At 41.2% G+C, this 18,387-nt stretch overlaps 3 protein-coding genes and 1 non-coding gene across 5 annotated transcripts; 3 read left to right on the top strand and 1 right to left on the bottom strand.

Moving 5' to 3' along the window:
• Positions 1–260: 260 nt before the first annotated feature.
• Positions 261–4,738, top strand: dnajc5aa (DnaJ (Hsp40) homolog, subfamily C, member 5aa). 2 transcript variants are annotated; one of them, XM_076740607.1, is made up of 5 exons: positions 261–408; positions 1,287–1,415; positions 1,515–1,728; positions 1,859–2,030; positions 2,136–4,738. In XM_076740607.1, exons 2-5 carry the CDS (start codon positions 1,306–1,308, stop codon positions 2,237–2,239), a joined length of 600 nt encoding a protein of 199 aa, XP_076596722.1. In that variant the 5' UTR covers positions 261–408; positions 1,287–1,305; the 3' UTR covers positions 2,240–4,738. The 2 variants fall into 2 exon arrangements, with proteins under 2 accessions (XP_076596722.1, XP_076596723.1); XM_076740608.1 differs by having other exon boundaries at positions 282–421.
• A 1,452-nt stretch (positions 4,739–6,190) lies between these two features.
• Positions 6,191–10,763, top strand: LOC143327125 (tumor protein D54-like). The gene is made up of 9 exons (XM_076741315.1): positions 6,191–6,284; positions 7,033–7,148; positions 7,287–7,435; positions 7,712–7,759; positions 8,154–8,255; positions 9,377–9,403; positions 9,989–10,015; positions 10,145–10,193; positions 10,283–10,763. The coding sequence occupies exons 1-9, from the start codon at positions 6,272–6,274 to the stop codon at positions 10,373–10,375; spliced, it is 624 nt and encodes a 207-aa protein (XP_076597430.1). The 5' UTR covers positions 6,191–6,271; the 3' UTR covers positions 10,376–10,763.
• A 451-nt stretch (positions 10,764–11,214) lies between these two features.
• Positions 11,215–11,286, bottom strand: trnae-cuc (transfer RNA glutamic acid (anticodon CUC)). The gene has a single exon. It is a non-coding gene; the product is annotated as a tRNA-Glu (tRNA).
• Positions 11,287–11,678: 392 nt separating this feature from the next.
• On the top strand, positions 11,679–13,971 carry ppdpfa (pancreatic progenitor cell differentiation and proliferation factor a). Its single transcript, XM_076740070.1, has 5 exons — positions 11,679–11,959; positions 12,977–13,082; positions 13,220–13,297; positions 13,405–13,498; positions 13,589–13,971. The coding sequence occupies exons 2-5, from the start codon at positions 13,028–13,030 to the stop codon at positions 13,704–13,706; spliced, it is 345 nt and encodes a 114-aa protein (XP_076596185.1). The 5' UTR covers positions 11,679–11,959; positions 12,977–13,027; the 3' UTR covers positions 13,707–13,971.
• Positions 13,972–18,387: the final 4,416 nt, after the last annotated feature.

The raw sequence follows: 18,387 nt of genomic DNA, 5'->3' as shown, positions 1-18,387 counted from the left end.
AATAGACGGATTTCCCCACGTCGATCTTTTGATTACGTCTGTTAAATCAGTGAGAAGTGCTTTTTAGTTACAGTGTCTTGCTTGAAATAATATCAGTTTCTGTGATTGCATGAGCAGATTTTAGCTTTCTTCGTCTGCCCCTCTTTACAATGCGGTAATTAGCTTCCCTTTGCAACCAGCATCCTCTCTCCTCCTCATCCCAGTCCGTTTGTGCACGCGCACGTCGGGTCGCTATGGGGCGTTTGGGGGGCGGGGCCAGCGTACTGCTGCAGCTGTCCATGGTTGCGTAGTGGGAGCTAGAGAGAGGGTCCGGGTACGTGCGAGATGCAGCCATAGTCACGCTACACTGTCTAAAATTATAACCTGCTGGGATCGTTAGTTTTGCAGCGCATCAGAGCCGACTGAAAGGTGAGCCTGCAAGGTGCGTTTCGATCATTTATTTTTCCTCGAGACGCTGGTCCATGCCCTTGAAAATTACTGCTGACGATCCATCCCTGTCTTGCATCAAGAACAGGCCAGGAAGCAAACCAACATGGATGCTGTGCGCTATAGCAGGGCTGCTGCTGATGCTTGCACAGAGATTATGCTCCTAGCATCGTATGCACACAGTTTAATCCTTCTTATAGACTATTGACAACGGGATGCGATTCGTATGAAAGGGGAATTTGACACCCACTTCTCAGAACAGTCAGTTTTTGGTAGAAAATGTTGAAATAAGCCATACAGGGCTTCAGATTGACCAGTGCCTATTCAATTGTGTCAAGATGACACCCATTTGGGAGCAGGAATGGCTTTATCTCTTTCACTTGCAGCATCATTTTGCTAAATCTTTTTCTTTTCCAGCAGGGTTTGGCTGTTTGGATGTCAGTGACTGATTTACTTACAGCAGCAGAGGATGTCAGTAGTCCTGCCAAGATGTCACAGTTACAGTAGAGTAGAAATATATGCAGAAATGTAACCAGACAATTGACATCATTGGTGCAATTACACTGACAAACTGTGAAAATTGAATTAGTGCAGGGAAATATAATAAATCCAGGACACTGCATGCATGACTCTCTTCTTTTCCCTATATTTCAGACAGAGATGGGTCTTTCACATATAGCTGTACAGGACAGACCCTCTGTTGCCTGCTGTCGGGTGGATTTGATCACACAGGCCTCACTTTAGATGTTTATCAAGTAAAACAGGTTATCTTAACAAATATGTCTGGTCCCCTATGTTTGCTTATGAAGCACGGCCTGCAGCTCAAGCTGTGCATCTCGTTTTCTGTTTCTTGTGTCCAGCTTGTGGACGTGAGGCATCATGGCTGAGCAGCAGAGGCAGCGCTCTCTGTCCACCGCTGGTGAGTCTCTCTACCATGTGTTGGGAGTTGACAAGGTGGCCACAACGGATGACATTAAGAGATCTTACAGGTGAGACATCCCTCTATGACTTAGCTGCGCCCATGTACCTCAGAAATGTGTGCTGTGATTATCTTTATTTCATTGTCCTTTTGCCAACTTTCTGTCCAGGAAACTGGCATTGAAGTTCCACCCTGACAAGAATCCTGACAATCCCGAGGCAGCTGACAAGTTCAAGGAGATAAACAATGCCCATGCAATTCTGAATGACCCCACAAAGCGTAATATTTACGACAAATATGGTTCTCTGGGACTGTATGTGGCTGAGCAGTTTGGAGAGGAGAATGTCAACACTTACTTTGTCCTTTCAAGCTGGTGGGCAAAGGTAAGACGGAGGGAGGGCTCTGGCCCAGTGCTGTTTGCTTTGTGATGCCTTTTTTTTCTGCTTGTGCTTCTCCTACTTTTTGCTCACACACCGACTCTTCCCTTCCTCCCATGAATCTGCGTGCCTGCAGGCTCTGTTTGTATTCTGCGGCCTGGCCACTGGCTGCTACTTCTGTTGCTGCCTGTGCTGCTGCTGTAACTGCTGCTGTGGAAGATGTAAACCACGGCCTCGAGAGGGCCAGGACCAGGAGTTTTACGTGTCCCCCGAGGACCTGGAGGCTCAGCTGCAGTCTGATGAGAGAGGTGAGACTGAATCACCTGTGTCGCCACTTTGAATTGGTTCGATGGTTATTAGCAGCAGGGGGCTCAATGCAAACACTGAAAACGCTGTTTCTGTTTGTCAAACAGAGGCTGGGGGTGACCCTATAATGCTGCAACCATCAGCCACAGAGACAACCCAGTTAACATCGGATGGGCACCACTCCTACCACACTGACACCGGCTTCAACTAACCCTCAGTTCCTGTAAATCCTGGCCTGCGGTCCTGCCTGCTTCCCTGCTCCACCTCAGTGAGATGAAAGAAAGGGCCAATCCATCTTTCCACTTCAGACAGACAGCCATGCGGAGGAGAGGGACTAGTGAGCATGGCCCATGAAAGGAACTAAGGTTGAAGTCACATCCCTTACACCCCTCCCTGATTGGTCCACACCTTATTCCCCCCAATACGAGAAGAAAGCGAAACAGCTAAATTGTTTCCTTTTTATTTCTTCTTTTATATTTCTTGGCCTTTAACCGCACAGGTCGCCTACCCCACTTCCCCCCCTCCCACATTCTGCATCATGGTGTAGCATGCACTGTTTATAAAACATGGTCTCCAGATTTTCTTTTACCTTTAGCAACACTTTTACTTTGCAAGACTCGTAATGTAGGTGCATACGTATGTGCAATATGTTCCAAGTACAGTACACACGGAGGAGGAGGAGGAGGAGGAGGAGGAGGGGATGAAGTTTACGTGATATCTTATGCTCATGGAAAGGAGAGCCATGGCTCAGGGAGGTGCTGGTTAGGGAGATCAGTTTGTTTGCTGAGGTGGTCGGTGCCATCATGAAACCTTCAACAACACAGTCGTCATATATTAGTGCAATTTTTACTTCTGATTTGCAATCAGTGCTGTTTTAGTTGAAAATGCCACCTGCCACAGTCAGACCTGCAGTACGTCTTCGGCACTGTGTTTGTCTTTAGTGTGCTCCCCTGAGTGTTTTTAATCGTGAATCATGAGGTTGTAAAGGCACAGAGCTTTATTTTCAGACAATATTTCATGAACGCCTGCTGACATAACATTTCTACTTTAGATATTAATAAGTGTTGGCTTTTCTTTCCTCTGCCTCAGCTTTATTTCAGCTCTTTCTTGCAGGATAGAAAGGACTTCTGTCTTTTCTGCAGCACTGAACAGGTTGTCATGACAGTTATTTTCAAGGTAACTGTCATGTTGGTTCATAATTTCCTGCAGCATACACCTATTGTGGCAGGTTTCAGCCCAGGTGGGGCTGTCAGTTATAGTGTCATGATGTGGTTTTGATCTGTTGCTCTCAGCCAAACCTTACAAGAATTTTTGTTTCATTTAGTTTGTTTCATTGCTGCTTTTTCTGGCAGTAGTTACATCTGATTTATTAAAAATGTTGATGCTGGATCCACAAATTAGAAGCTTTGAAAAGAATCTAATACAAAGCATTGATAATTAGAATTTCAATTGCGGAGCTTTTCATTAGTGGAGGAAATAAATTTGTTTAATTTGTCTAAAGTTTGGTTGAAATTGAAAGAATACGATGAATTTCTACTGGTTTTATTTTCGTTTGTTTGTTTTTGACAACAGCAAAAATAATTCTTTTCAGCGACATCACGACTCATTGAGACTGAAAGATATTCATTTCATCTAATTCTGCAAATATTTTTGTCTACTTATTGAACTTGTAGTCTATGAAGCCAAGGCGCTCCAGGTAATCCAGCCGGCTCTGATCAGAGCTCTTTATAGGTAGAAGTGACAGATCTCTAGCAGCAGCAGCACCTGCTTCAGAGGGTGACATGTTTTTAACTCTGGGCTGTCTTCAACATGTCACCTAGTTAATGTGAAAATGTGAAAAACATGTTACACTCCTCACAGCTGGGGAAAGCTGACTACAGAGCATCCACATGGGAATATTTTAAGTCGTGAGGAATATGACTCTCATCATGTTTTTAGTCCTTGTGTTTTGAACTGAAGTCTGAAGACATTTCGTCCAATGCTGTGATCGTTTATCATTGTTGACTTTTTTGCATCCATGTAGAGCTCGTGAGGCATATCATCTGTGAGCCAGCGCAACAGGCAGCTCCAAGTAAAGTGACTCTAGATTTTTCATACTACTGAATTTGCAAATTGCCATAAATTGCCATGAACATCGTTGCCACTCTGTCAGTTTCATCACTGCTAATAATGTGTTTCAATGGTTTACAATTGGTGAGCTCCTGTTGCCCACCCTCTGCTATTAACGGTATGGATGTTGACCTCTGTGGCCCTTGTATGATGTTTCCTGTAACCTTTGATGAAACATAGATGTTCCCGTCATGGCTTTTTCATTGAGATACTGAAAAATGCTACTGTAAATGTTCTAAGTTGAATGCACTGTGTTTAAAAACTATAATGGATCAATGATCAGGAAATGCCTCCATAAAAAGACAACATAGTATAAAGTGTAACTATAGTGAAATGGTTATATGATGAATTTTATTTATTTCATACTTTGTCATGTTTCAGATGATGATTGGCTATAATTTTAACTGGTATGGTGTTGTAATGTAACCATTAAATTTAGCGAGGAATGGTTTAATGGTTAAGGTGGCTTGTACATACACTTGGCCCATATAAAGTATAAACCTTAACGTTTATGTTGTAGCATGGTAATTGTGTGTCTGGAAGAAAACAAGTGGATCATTGATCTGATTTGCTGTTGTTGAATAAATGTTCCTGAACATTGTGTCCTTATCAGTTTTTTTTTTCACCTCAGGACAAGAGCAACATGGAGCCATGATGGTACCACCCTCAGTTTGCATCGTTTGGAGAATTCGATTTGTGTTTAACACAAAAACACATACAAATTAAGCAAATACGCTGCTTCACTTATAATTTCTCATATTTTTTCTAAGAATGCAACTGCTGCTCTTACATTAAAAGTACCCAATCAGTGGTAGAGGAAGTATTTAGATCCTTTATTTAAGTAGGCGGATCTGAAAAGCGAATACCACACTGTAAAAGTACTCTTAGAAGTAAAAGTCCTACAATGACAATGTCACTTAAGTCAAAGTATTTAAGTTTAATCAGGAAAATGTGGCAGTTCAGTTTCTATCAATTGGCTGATTGATTAATGAACTAATCATTTCAGTTTTACTTTCATATACTCATATTTTAAAAAGCTCTTCGTATGTTTTGAATGCCAAAATGTCAATTAGCAAAATAACTAGTAACTAAAGCCATGAAAAAAATGTAGTGAAGCAAAAAGTGCAATATTTCCCGCTGAAATGTGGAGTAGAACTAAAAGTGGCATAAAAATAAGTGAGTAAAGTACTCCAAATTTGTACTCAGGTACGGTACTTCAGTAAATCTATTCACATCCAACCACTGTAATGGAGGAAAACCAAATACAGGACCACGCACACATTCCTATTATTAAATCCTCACCTTGAATTTACATGCTGTCTTGATTTACTGCTGCTGTTTATGTCAGTGAAACATTACTGTATGAGTGACTAATAACCACAGAAAACTAAAAGCTGCCAACTTCTTGCCCACTTGCACCTGGAGGAGCCTCAACTCTCTGCAGTGAGGTGACTTCTTCTACCAGCAGATGGAGACAAGTCTTTCATTTCACCAACTTACTGTGGGACGCTAATTACAAATGAACTTTTCTAAATGAAATTTCAACTGTAAATCCAGCTGTCCTTCTGTTTCAGGATTCTATAGTTTCAGTTAAAATGAGAGATTATGTAACCATCATCACCTGCTTTACTTTGTCTTACAGTTGAGTGACTCCAACCTAAATTACATCACTCATGTTAAATCTATATGAATAGATGCAGGCTTGATTATATTATATTATATTATATTATATTATATTATATTATATTATATTATATTGCAGGACTTAATATTTTGGAAATATTTTGGGGATCTCGTCAATGTGGTCACCGTAAAAAATAAATAAAAATGCTTTGTTCTGTTCTGTATTCCTCATCTTTGATGTAAAGACTGTGTCCATTGTTTTGTTTTGTTTTGTTTTGCCGGACAACTTTCAAACCTCTGTGAGGAAAGTATGATAAAGTATATTTTGTGCTGATACTTATGTACTTTTGTGTGTGTGTGTGTGTGTGTGTGTGTGTGTGTGTGTGTGTGTGTGTGTGTGTAATCAGCCGCAGTGATCCTGCCTCCTACTCGCGCCTGAGCTGATTGGACGGGACCAGGAGACAGCAACGAGCTAACTTAGTGGAAACAGCCAGAGGTGAAGGTGGCAGCCATGAACCGACCAGGTAAGAATGTCTCACTCTGGTTTTACGGTACCGTACAACTCATTTCCACGCGTATCTCAGTCGGTAATAGTCGGCGGTTAACGTGTTTATACTGTGTTTTTTGCCGCTTTCGACGCTGGCTAACGTTAGCTCCGTGTGCAACAAGTAGCGCTAGCCGTTAGCCAGCTAGCTTCAGCTAGCCAGGCGGATCGAGTGAAGTTCAGCACTGAGGACAGCTCCTCAGTTAACAGACAGAAAACTGGCTCTGCTGCGTCTGTCACTGCTATAACTATTGCAGTTTCAAACTTATTATACTCGTTAACCAACAATATATATACATCTTTAAAAACTATGCAACTATGCAGTTACATACGTCGTTCGCATGCTTATCCATCTGTCTATCTATGCATCATGTGAAGGTTTCAGGAGCAGTTTTTCATTCATGGTAATTCTGTAAAGTTGTAAAATGATATGCATATTAATATTTAGTCACTCAAACACTGTCATCCTTTGTGTTAGAGACATATACTTGTTCCCATTTACTTACAAGACTTCTATCCATCTATCTAGCTCTACTATTTATATCCCTCACGCCTCTATTGAAGGTTTCAGGGGGACTACTTAATCCATAAAAATGTACAATTTTATTCACATTTATATTAATATATATTCACCCACAAACTGTCATGTCTAAGGGTCTCCTATGTGTGAGTGATATACCTGTTCCTGTTTTCTGACTAATGTTTATTCGCCCATGCTTCTTTGGAAGGTTTTGGTGGGGCTTCCTCATCCATGAGCTTCTCCACAAGGGTACCCGAAAGTCAATGCTCACCATCAGATCTGACAGAGGAGGACTTAGACTATCTGCGGTTTGAACTCTCAAAGGTGATGCAGCTTTTGTGGCTACGGTTCACCACATTATATTGTAAAAACAATGTGCAAGCAACAATGTGCTCGATACAGTCTGCTCAGCGTCGTCTCTCCGCTGATTAAACTGTTTTTTTGTGTTTTTCTCACACACAGACAGAGGATGAAATTCAGACCCTGCGACAGGTGCTTTTGGTCAAAGAGAAATATGCCACAGACATCAGGAGGCAGCTGGGTATGAGTCCCATCAATAACCTCAAACAGAATCTGTCCAAAGGCTGGCAAGACATCCAGACCTCAAGCCCGTAAGTTGCATGCTTTGACTGGCAGTGTAGCTTTCTATGTGACGTTTCCATTGTTACGTGAAATAGTGGTAAGGTCGGTTGGATGGTTAAACTACCTCCACGTATCTCCTTAGGCTTACCTGGTTTAAGACACCCAGCCTCTCCATTGGCAGAGCTTTGCCATGCATTGTTTTCATGTAACACGGTTACATAACCATGGAAAGCACGCTAACGACTCATGACTGTCTCTGTCTTAAGTCGAGGTAACAACTTGTGCGTGTTCTGCTGTCATTTCAGGTATCTCACAGCCTCCGCCACTTTGGAGGACATCAGCCAATCTGACATGTACGTGTTGGTCGTCACGTTTGCATCCTGTCCCATAAAACGCATTTGTGCGGCATTTCATGGCGCTGGAGGGGTTCCCGATGTTTTTGTCCTGTGCTCACATGTTACAGAGGGATCTCCTCTGACAAACAAGTGATGGGATTTTCCAGGTCAAATAGGATCGGTGCCCTGTTAATAGCCTTACAGCCTGACTTAGCACAGGGAGCAGTATTATTAACAGGCGAAGGCAGAACTAGCCTGGAGCATTTGTTCGAAAGCCAGATGGACTGGACATCATTGGTGTATATGCTCCCTGTATGTGCTCTCCTGATTGCTAAGTGTCACCTTTGTATTGGCAGTGTTGTGACTGTCCTCCAATCAGGTTCTGACCTCTCCCACTTCTGTCTACCTGTAGATGTGTGAGGACACGAGAGAGACTCTGTCATGCAGGCCAGGCGACATCTTCTGCACTGTCCAATATGGGTGTGGTCATCACCAGGAGACTAGCAGAGATGAGGTACCCTCACGACTGGCCTGGCTCCTACTTCCTAGTTTCTGAAATGATAAAAGTTGAATCATTTTTCAATTTAGCTTTATTTTATTTTATTTAAATGATCGGTAATGAGTGAATGAAAGAACAAACAAGCTAATTCAGCCTGGCAGATGGACAGGCAGGAGTCACAAGTGGACAACATGTCAGAACGATGCTTTAAAATGCAGTCTGAGGTTACCGTTACTTCATGTTAAGTTATGTAATTCACAATTATTCTAAGAGAAAAGAATATTATGAAGCCATAAGATGCCTTGGCAGAACATTGTAAAGCACTTTTTTCTCCAATTCTATGTATTTTTGCTCCGTTAATTACTTTTTTCCTCTGTCTGCTTGGATCTCATCTAAACACGTAAACAAGAACTAAAACACTGGTTTATTTTATTATCATTGTCAGTGTAAGAACAGTACAGTCATTTTAATAACTTTTAACCACTGCAGCTACATTTTGATTTGATTAGAGTGAAAAGATCATATAAACACAGACATTTAATCTAACATACAGTTATATGTTTCATATTATATCTTTAAGTTCTTAAGTATTTAGACACAAATAACCTCCTTGTCAACAAACAACATGAAAAGACAAAAACCAACAATAAATTGATTGGAATAACATTTGTCTCAGACAGAGCAGGGAAGCTGGAAAGTTAAAATTAAAAGTTAAAAATCTGTCCTTCGAATATGAAACGTCCCCCTTTAGAGCTGAAAAGTATCTGTAAAAGGTTTGTTGTTCTTTCATCACAGAGGAGGACGAATAGTTGAGCGCTGAGAAGATTCTGTGGACATTTCTGATACTTTTTCCACTGTACTGGCTGTTATTTGAACTGGATCGTTAAAATCAAGACTAAATTCCAGGCCGTTCTTTTTTCACAACCATTTTTCTGAGTCCACAGGGGATACTTGTTTTGAGCTTAAGCTCGGAGGCCTCCCGTCTTGTGTTTTTGTTTAGCCAGTAAGCAACCATAATCCAATCACACTAGTACAGCTGGACATCAGCAGCAGTAGCTGATAAGTCTGTTGTTCTTGTTCATGTGGAAACAGAAGCTGGTGTGACGTCATTTGTGTATCTGTGTTTATCTCAACAGAGCTCTGCCTCTCCCGAGCCCACCACGGTAAGATCTGTGAGCGGTGACACTGAACTGAAGCTCATTGGTCTGAAGAGTGTGTGTGTGTGTGTGTGTGTGTGTGTGTGTGTGTGTGTGTGTGTGTGTGTGTGTGTGTGTGTGTGTGTGTGTGTGTGTGTGTGTCCTGTTCAGAATAGAAAACTTGAAGTTGAATATAGTGACTTTAAAGTGAGTTTCCTGTTTGTACAGCTGTGGTACATGATCACAGAGTTCACATGAATGTTGAATCTACTGTGTGACAGCTCAAAAACAACTTGACAGCAATATCAACAATTGAAATTGTTGTTTTATGAAATTATTTATCTGCTTTCATCAGCTTTATATCCCTTAAAATCAAATATATGGACTTTTTGACTTCATGCAAACCACATTATTGGCAAACATTACATTGTGCTCTAGCAAATTGTAATGGGCATTTTTCTCAATTTTCTGACTTTTTTTTAGACTAAACAGTTCATTCATTAATTGCAAAATAATACAAATGAAAATGCTGAACAAATTAAAGGGTTGTTTTTCATGCTTGTACTGATCCATGTTTCCTTCTTCGTTTTGCCTCTTCAATGCGACCCTCAGCCACACCATCAGTGTCCCCACTATGAGGTAAAACACCACGAGTGTCACTGCGCTTCCTGTATTTACTGCTCACTGCTGTGTCTGTGTGGTTAAACCAAAGGCCAGTTCAGTTAGTTAGGACTATTCAGTGTAATTTTTCTTCATATTTCTCTGTAGACACTCCTCCACATTCAAGTCTTTTGAGGAAATGGTCGGCAACGTGAAGGTGAGTCTGTCAAAACGGCGGTCACATGGTGTACAAAGTTCTTACTGTGTATGCGAGTAATGAGCCTGTTTCCTGTCTGGATCACACAGGACAAGGTGACAGGCAGTCTGGCAAATAATGGTGACACCTCCGGGTTTGAAAGAAGAACCTCACACCACAGAACAAGAGACGGACCCTTCTAACGCAACAATCATTTTTCATACCATGCAAAGTTATGAGAGAAGATTATTCATCCATGTGAATTTGTCCAGTTATTTCTGACTGTTGGTATTGATACAGTATGACTAATAGAATGTATTAAATTTGCTAAATTATTTTAAACTTCAGGTAAAAATAGTCTTTTACCACTTTTACTGTGTGAATATATTGTACTTCTGTATGTTGGATAAGTGTTACTGGAGAGTTATTGATTTTGTCCTGTGATTGCAGTGAACTATCCTCCTCAAATATGTGGTATTCCTGACAATATGCATTCATTGACATTAATTGCGACATTTACAAAAGAGAATATCAATAACATGAAGTATTTTTGTACTTGAAAATTTTTCAATTAAAGTCAATTGAATGGTGTGTGGTTGTTTGTCAGTGATGGTCACATAGGTCAATTTAATTTACTTATATGTGTGTTCATATGTCAAATGTCTTGCTGCCATTTCTGAGGGAAAATGCAAAGCCCAGGCTACTGGCAGTGCTGGTGTTGTTTTATATTAAGCCTTTGGGTGGCGCTAGAGGCTTCAAATGTATTGTCAGTTTTGTTTTACACGATCGAAACTAAATGCAAGACTTCCTACTACTGTAGGGACTTTCTTATGGGGAAGTTCCCATAAATTACTATTTGGTGTGTGTGTGTACATAAAACATGTACAATGCAATATCAGTTCAGATCATACACAGTGTCACGCTGACATCTGTGTCCACCTGGGGCCCTACAATTCATCCAGTGGCAGCCACTGTTTTAATTGTTAACATTTATATGTGTTTGACTTAGTTGCAAAGAGTTAATGAAGAGTAAAAACGTATGTTCCCTGACCGGGAATCGAACCCGGGCCGCGGCGGTGAGAGCGCCGAATCCTAACCACTAGACCACCAGGGACGGTTACACACAATGTTGTTGCCACTGTTCTTAAAGGCACAGACACACAACTGTCGAACAACAACATGTTATGGAGTGTGGTATAAGATAACATTGACATAACGTCAGTCAGCAAACATTAACGGACCTGACGACAGATAAAATGTCACGTTGCTGGAAGAACAACTTTAAGAATAACGTTAATGTTAACGCCCACAAACGTTCGTCTAAGGTCTTCCACGTGCCCGCCCGAATCAATGCTCCTGATTTTAAAGTCTCTAAAAGATTAAAATGCATTTGTCAGTTTGTCTCCGACTCACTCTTAAGACTAAGCAGCCACCGACCATAAGCTCGCTAACACTGAGGCGTGGTTATCAGCCTCTGCCATCAGCGGGTTAATTAGAGCCTCTGGTGTCACTGAGTTCCTGTAACAAACAGGACAGCAGCACGTTCTGTGTCCTCGAGCCTCCACAGCCCCCGCCCCGTGCCACAGCAGCACGCGCACACGGCAGACCCTATAAAAAGCCGGCGTCTCCCCACCGAGTCAGTGTCAGCAGACCGAATTGACCGAGAGGGTCAATAAAGAGAGTTCATCCACCAATGGGCCATCGTAACAACTAGAAGCTCTTCTACTTCAAGCCATCCGCACCTTTCAACCGCATCTGGTGCCAGAAACACCGTCCTAATCTTCAAGGTAAGCCAAAATGACTCAAGTTTTATACTCCTTTACTCTCTTGTATGCTTAAACATACATTGAATGTCTTCATTAAAAAATACAAAGGTAGTTTTAGCACAAGTGTACTGGAATGCTTCTGTGCTGTCCACATTCAATTAAACACTTACACACAGTAAATACTTGTCACCTGGTAGAATTGCCTTGTGGCCATTGTATAAGTACTGCGTTAATGCCTCAGCTGCTGGCTGGACGAGTATTTGTCTGCTCCATGAAATCCCCAAAGCCATCTGCTGCTCACCTGGTATTAAGCTTTACAGCCTTCAACTGGCTCCTGGGCTGATAAACATATTCTGCCTCTAAGACTCTGAAACATATGTGAAATAAAAAGAAATTGCACATTTTTCTTGCATATTTTCTAACTTTCCACACATTTTGCTGTGTTGTACATGCTCAGCTAGGTTAAATTTAGTTATGATTTTCCATTAAGACATTTGCATAGAGCCATCCAAGTGGTAGCTTGGACATGCACCAGCACTACCAGTCCCATTTGGCCGGAACACTGGAATCATCTTTTGCCAGGTCACTTCTACGGTCACACAGCCTGCTCATGCACGAAGCCCAGCTGGACATGTGGACAAGCTCTTGCACACACTCGGGTTATTTGAGTCTCAGGAAACCAGATTCTGAAAGCAGCTGCTTGTGTTTTATCACTCGGCAGCGAAGGCCCGCAGATGGGAATGTGGCCCAGAGAGCTTGGATGAACCCAGCAGGAGCTTCCCTGAAACGACTCCTGAGTGACATGTTTTTAATGCTGTCAGGGCGGATGTGCTTCCTCACTTCATGTCTCCATAAGCCTGGGTTTAGACCGGGGCGACTGGCGTTTAAAAGTAGACCGTTTGGTGCTAATAACAATATGTACAAAATGCAAGGGATAAGATAAAATGGAAGGAAATTAAATGATGGCATCAGTTTTGTCATTTTATTTTCAGCTTAATAATACCTCTGCCACCTGTTTTCCTCTGTCTCTCCTTCCAGGTTACCATTTTCCATCTCTGAGCGGTTTTTTTCCATCTAAGGTCGGAGAAAATGGCAGCAATTCCATCAAGTGGCTCCCTCGTCGCCACCCATGATTACTACAGAAGTGAGTCAGACGGGGCCTGCACGTGCATTCAGTCATTTCAGTGAAGGGCAAAAGCATAAGATGATATCTTTGGTTTTGTTTCAGTCTGAGTCCAGTTGTCTTTGAGTTTTCTCACTTAAAGAGTGTTTTTGTTCCAGGGCGCCTCGGGTCCGCCTCCAGCAACAGCTCCTGTGGCAGTGCAGAACACATAGGAGAGGTCATTCCACACCACCCAGGTATAAAAAGTTTGTTTTTATTTATTATCTTTTTTTTAAGTGTGACAAAGTGAAGTCTCCCTGCTCCAAACCCAGTCCCTGCCTAACATTCACTTTGTTCTTTGCAGGACTTCCAAGGCAAGATTCTGGACACTGGTGGACTTCCTTTTTCTTCGCAAAGCAGTTCCAGCCCGGCATGCAGAACGGATCTGAAAATCAAAAGTGAGTAATACGAGAAGGTAACCACAGTGAAGTGGCTCGGGTGCAGTTAACCCTGATTTTTAATGAAACAAACGCTCCCTTGTGCTGCAGAAACGGAACCTACACAGTGGCCAACGGTCAGGTGACCTGCATCGCCAAGGAAATGGCTCTGAGCAGACAATTGAGCGAAAGCAGTGAAAACGGAAAGTTCGAACCAACTTCCAGCTAGACTCCATTCCCTGCCTGCCGCCTGCCCCCCTCGCACCTCCTTCACCCCCAGCTTGCCATCCGCCACACAGAGATGGAGATGATGGTGGTGATGGTGTTTGTTAGTCAGCAGAGTTTGCTTTTCATATTTGCTCGTGTATAGTATCTTTTTATTATGACCAGAAGTTCAAAAAAACTCAAGTTTGTATAAAGTTTTTTTTCCATTTTTCTCTTCTTGTGACTGACACTGTTGATAATGATAATAAATAAAATGCTTGCAGACTGCACTCATGTCCTCCATCTTTATTGTTTACATACAGCTGTTTTCAAGCTTCCCAGTCACCAAAAAAAACCTAATCTTATATTTAGGAAAAGAATCTTCAGCGCTATTGTCACCTCTGTGCAGGTGATCACACAGCAGAGCAGCTGTGTCATAACTGTGCGCGGGGACACATTCAGCCTACTTACCCAACAGACCTAATCTGTTTAGCTTTGATATGATTAACAATGGTTAATTCATTTGTTAATACAGCTTACATAACACTTGACCTGAGCCTGAATGTGGGTCAGCAGCTTCTGGAAAAGCAAATGTCAGGACAATTAGATTGAAACACACATGTTTTAGTCATATTTCTGGAGTCAGCTGAGCCTCACATCACTGGCTCCAGTTACTCTCCAGCACAGACCTGCTGCAGAGTTTGTCTCACTTCCTTCCGTAATAACTGCACATCATGGAAATAAAGCAGTCCACCTGCCGCTATTAAATCTTACACTTACAGGACTTGTTTTAACAGACAAATACTACAGCACCTTGTCATAAAGGATTCAGTCTATTCATGTTATGAAAGCTGCAAGGAGAGAGTATTTCATGCATACATTTTTTTCCAAACATACCAGGTTTACAAAGAAAAGGCCATAAATCCTTCACTAAAAACAGATCTCTTATGAAGCTTTGATCAAAATACTGTATACTGTCTAACAGCCATATTGTTCGACCGATCAATAAATATAAGGGGTTCTCTGAATGGACAGTTCATAGAGGACATTTTGCAAAGTGCACGCTGACGGCAAAGTCGAGGCCGAACTCAAGCTGTTCAAACAGGAAAAGTCAAACACTTCCAGTACTGTATGTGGAGAATCTTCAGGCACATACTGGGACAAATATTTTGGCATTTAAAGCACCGAAGACATGATTCATGTTTTCAGAATCTCGAGCAACTCCTTTTGAAACTCTATGATCTGCCCTACCCGTCCTGCAAAGCTGCACTATTCCTGGAGGCATATCAGAGAGGCACTCGAGTCTAAAACTGTCCGGTGATCCCGGCCACGCACAAACACTCCGGTGTCACCTCACTGGCACGAGTCTCCCATAATGCACGTCACCTATTTTATAGCACACGCCTTGTTTCCGTGTGCAATGTTTACAGGACAAGTTGAAGGACAAACCCCCAGAATATTCATACAGAAACAACACAGTTCATCAAAGCACCAGATAGAAAGCTGCATTATAGTGAGGCTGCAGGAAAGAGCTGGATTTATAGAGCTGGATTACAACACTAGAGTTCAAAGAGGTTTCTATTTGTGATTTCAGAGATGAGGATTTGCTTCAGCACTGCGCTATTTTTCATGGAAAGTTAAAAAAGTGTACTTTGTAGTCAGGGAAGAGCGTTTAAAGGTTGAAATATAATAGAAACAGATTCCATGACTGCAGGGAAGGATTTTCAGCAATGACTACTTTAACTCTAACTAACTCTAATTCAACTTTGAGGCAAAATGAAATGTTACTGTCTTATAAGGACTATGGCATTCAGCCTCCACCGTTATTAAGAAACGTCTTTTGAATGTCTAATATCTCCTACTTGTGGTGTATTTAAAGGGAACAACTGTCTGGGACCATTATATTTGCCAAATGATTTACTGTTAATCTTAGACAAACACAATATGCTGATGATTCAACAATATGTGGAATTTCTACATATATATATGGTAAAATCCATTATTTAGTAACCAGAAGGTGAAGTGAACAGAGTTGCAGAGTCCTTTCTACAGCTATTTTGCTAACTTAACAATCGTTTTAGTAATTTTTCAAGCAAAGATCTCAAGCATTTTCTAGTTCCAGCTTCTGAAACGTGATGATTTGATCCTGTTCTTACTTTATAAATGATCGCAAGCAACATATATTTAGAAAATATAATATATTTGATGGCCCTACCTTCCACTCTGGCAGAATACAGTATGTATTTTTACTATTTTGTTACATTTTAGACCAAACACAATCAAATAATTGAGAAAATGTCCGTTAGTTGCAGCTGCAGTTGAATGTTTTATCAATGAAATGAGTTCAAGTTTGTTTCCAAGTTCCTCCTTAAATAAAGGATGGAAAGAAGTGCTGCATGATGTGGAGTTTACCTTGAATTATTTTTCTTTGCAATGCTGACTGAAACTGTACTCCTGGGTCAGAGTTTTTTTTAAACTGTGATCCGTTGGCATGGCTTATATTCAGTGGAAAGTGTTGGCAGGCCGCACAAGTGCTACTGCACATCAGTTGGCTCAAAGATAAACGGGGAATCTGGGGCAAAGGCATCTGGTCCAAGACTCAGTGCTGCCAATGAATCCAACCCCCCGACTCCCATAAAACATTCAAGTTAAAACTGCACAGATAAGAGGACAGGAAAGACATTCTCAGAATTCTCAGTATTAGCCAGCACATTGCAACCTTGTATAATGTTATATGTTTGTTTTTCAGGTCAGGGGGCTCAGACTGTCTGCAGAGGATCAGGTGTCATCCAGTTTTAGGTCTGTATTTGATCAGCAGCATGAGCAGAGAACGTGAACCACTGAGCTGGAGTCCACGTGTCACTGAGGGACGTTCAATGTCAACACAAAATGTTGCACGCTGTCAAAGTCCCACCATGATCGACCATCTCCTCAGGCCACAGTTGTTTATTTGAGTTTCTTGTGTGATCAGGACTTTTTTTAGAAAACAGATTTCAAATGAGTCAGACCTGGCAGCTGGCGTACCTTCACTAAAATTATCAGAAATGATGCAGTTCCTCTTTGTTGTGACTTCATTCATACTAGAACATTCAGTCTAGGAACTGGGACATTTCCTCAAATACAGTTCAAACTTGAGGTACTAGTACATAGATTGAATACTCACTAGAATAACAATCTGTCAATAATATTATACACATTAATATACACTCACAGGGGTCATTTTCCTACTTTATGAGTGCTTTAACTTTTTAAGTAGGGCTTTTGCTTGTAATACATTTGCTTATAGTTTGTGGGCTTACTCCTGAACTCAAGTAAAGGACTTTAAAACTTCTTTCAATACTTTATATGATGACATGATGTATCGTTATAGATGTAACTACCCAACAGTATGCAAAACAGTTAAAATTATCACCTTGATCAGTGTTAAAATGCAACATACACAGTAACGCCATGTGGGACCATGTGTGTACATTTTACTCTTGGTACGTAAAATACATTTTAGTAACTGAGTAAAGGACCTAAATGCTTTCTCCACAACTGGTGATTAGAAATGACTGTAATCTGTATTTCCAAAACATGTTTCAAGCAATAACTGTAACTGTCTGAAGTAATAAAGCCAGAAGAACTTATAGTTGCATGCAAATAAGAAAAGAATGAGGTCATTGTTGTGTTTTCCTGTATTGACTTTTGCCTCACAGAACACAGCGTCCACTTTCACACGAGACACTGGATGTGAAGCCAGCTGTAAGTGTTCCCAGACCTACATTTGCTAGGCCAAAATTTTGACATCACTGCTCCACTTCCAGTCTGAAATCATAAACCACACAAGAAGGCCTCATTAGATGAGACCAGATGACCAGACTGAAAATACTAGAGGTCATGCACCAGAAGCATCAGGGTTTGTGTTAATCTAATCAATAGATAAACAAATTTAAAGTAGAGCTACAACAGCCTGCAAACAGTAAACATGAATTCATGGCTTCCAGACTATGAATGCATCTAACTTTGATGATCAACTGACTGTGCTTCTAGCCCAGCCACCGTGGCTTTGAGTGAAAATTCTTCACAACTATTGGCTTGATTGTCAGTTTGTTTCAGATATTGAAGGATGAATAATAACTCAAGTGATTAGCATACCGGCATTAGCATCTTTTAGCACAAAGCACTGCTGCACATAAGGTCACCTTCCCCGAGCTGCTAGCATGGCCATAGACTCGTAGTGTTTTGACCTTTTAACATTTTTGCAGTTTTTAAGAAAAGGAAATATGTGTACATCAGGAGCAAGTGTTATTTTCTCTTTTGACATTATTCTATCTATTTATGTCAATAAACCAAAATAGATAAATAAAAATGGTCATAAAAAGTATGTTAGCATGAAATTCCAATAACATCAGCTACTTGTTGCTTAGTGCTAATTAGCAAATATTAGCATGCTAACACCCTGCACCTCACCAAGCTAATTCCTACAAAACATAGACATACTAACATTATCACTGAACCCATGTTAGCGTGCTGGTATTAGCATTTAGCTCAAAGCGCTATGGACTATAGTCTCACAGTGCAGCTAGCGTAGCTGTAGGCTCTTTTAAAATATTTTCTAACCAAACACAAACTGACATTTGTGTTTTGCTAAGTCTGGTTTCTCTGGTTTCAGCTTACTGTCAACAATCTAGCTTTAATACAAACTCTGAGGCTAACGTGCTGCT

This window comes from Chaetodon auriga, chromosome 10 (assembly GCF_051107435.1).
Source record: "Chaetodon auriga isolate fChaAug3 chromosome 10, fChaAug3.hap1, whole genome shotgun sequence".
NCBI lineage: Eukaryota > Metazoa > Chordata > Actinopteri > Chaetodontiformes > Chaetodontidae > Chaetodon > Chaetodon auriga.
This window is presented reverse-complemented; position numbering and strand designations above follow the sequence as displayed.

Bases quoted from the DNA above. Each gene is read 5' to 3' on its own strand.
- dnajc5aa (XM_076740607.1), top strand. From the start codon at position 1,306: ATGGCTGAGCAGCAGAGGCAGCGCTCTCTGTCCACCGCTGGTGAGTCT. The intron at 1,416-1,514 runs GTGAGACATCCC...CTTTCTGTCCAG, and splicing joins GACATTAAGAGATCTTACAG to GAAACTGGCATTGAAGTTCC. The intron at 1,729-1,858 runs GTAAGACGGAGG...GCGTGCCTGCAG, and splicing joins TTTCAAGCTGGTGGGCAAAG to GCTCTGTTTGTATTCTGCGG.
- LOC143327125 (XM_076741315.1), top strand. The intron at 7,760-8,153 runs GTACGTGTTGGT...GTCTACCTGTAG, and splicing joins GACATCAGCCAATCTGACAT to ATGTGTGAGGACACGAGAGA. The intron at 10,194-10,282 runs GTGAGTCTGTCA...TGGATCACACAG, and splicing joins AAATGGTCGGCAACGTGAAG to GACAAGGTGACAGGCAGTCT.
- ppdpfa (XM_076740070.1), top strand. From the start codon at position 13,028: ATGGCAGCAATTCCATCAAGTGGCTCCCTCGTCGCCACCCATGATTAC. The intron at 13,083-13,219 runs GTGAGTCAGACG...TTTTTGTTCCAG, and splicing joins CACCCATGATTACTACAGAA to GGCGCCTCGGGTCCGCCTCC. The intron at 13,499-13,588 runs GTGAGTAATACG...CTTGTGCTGCAG, and splicing joins AACGGATCTGAAAATCAAAA to AAACGGAACCTACACAGTGG.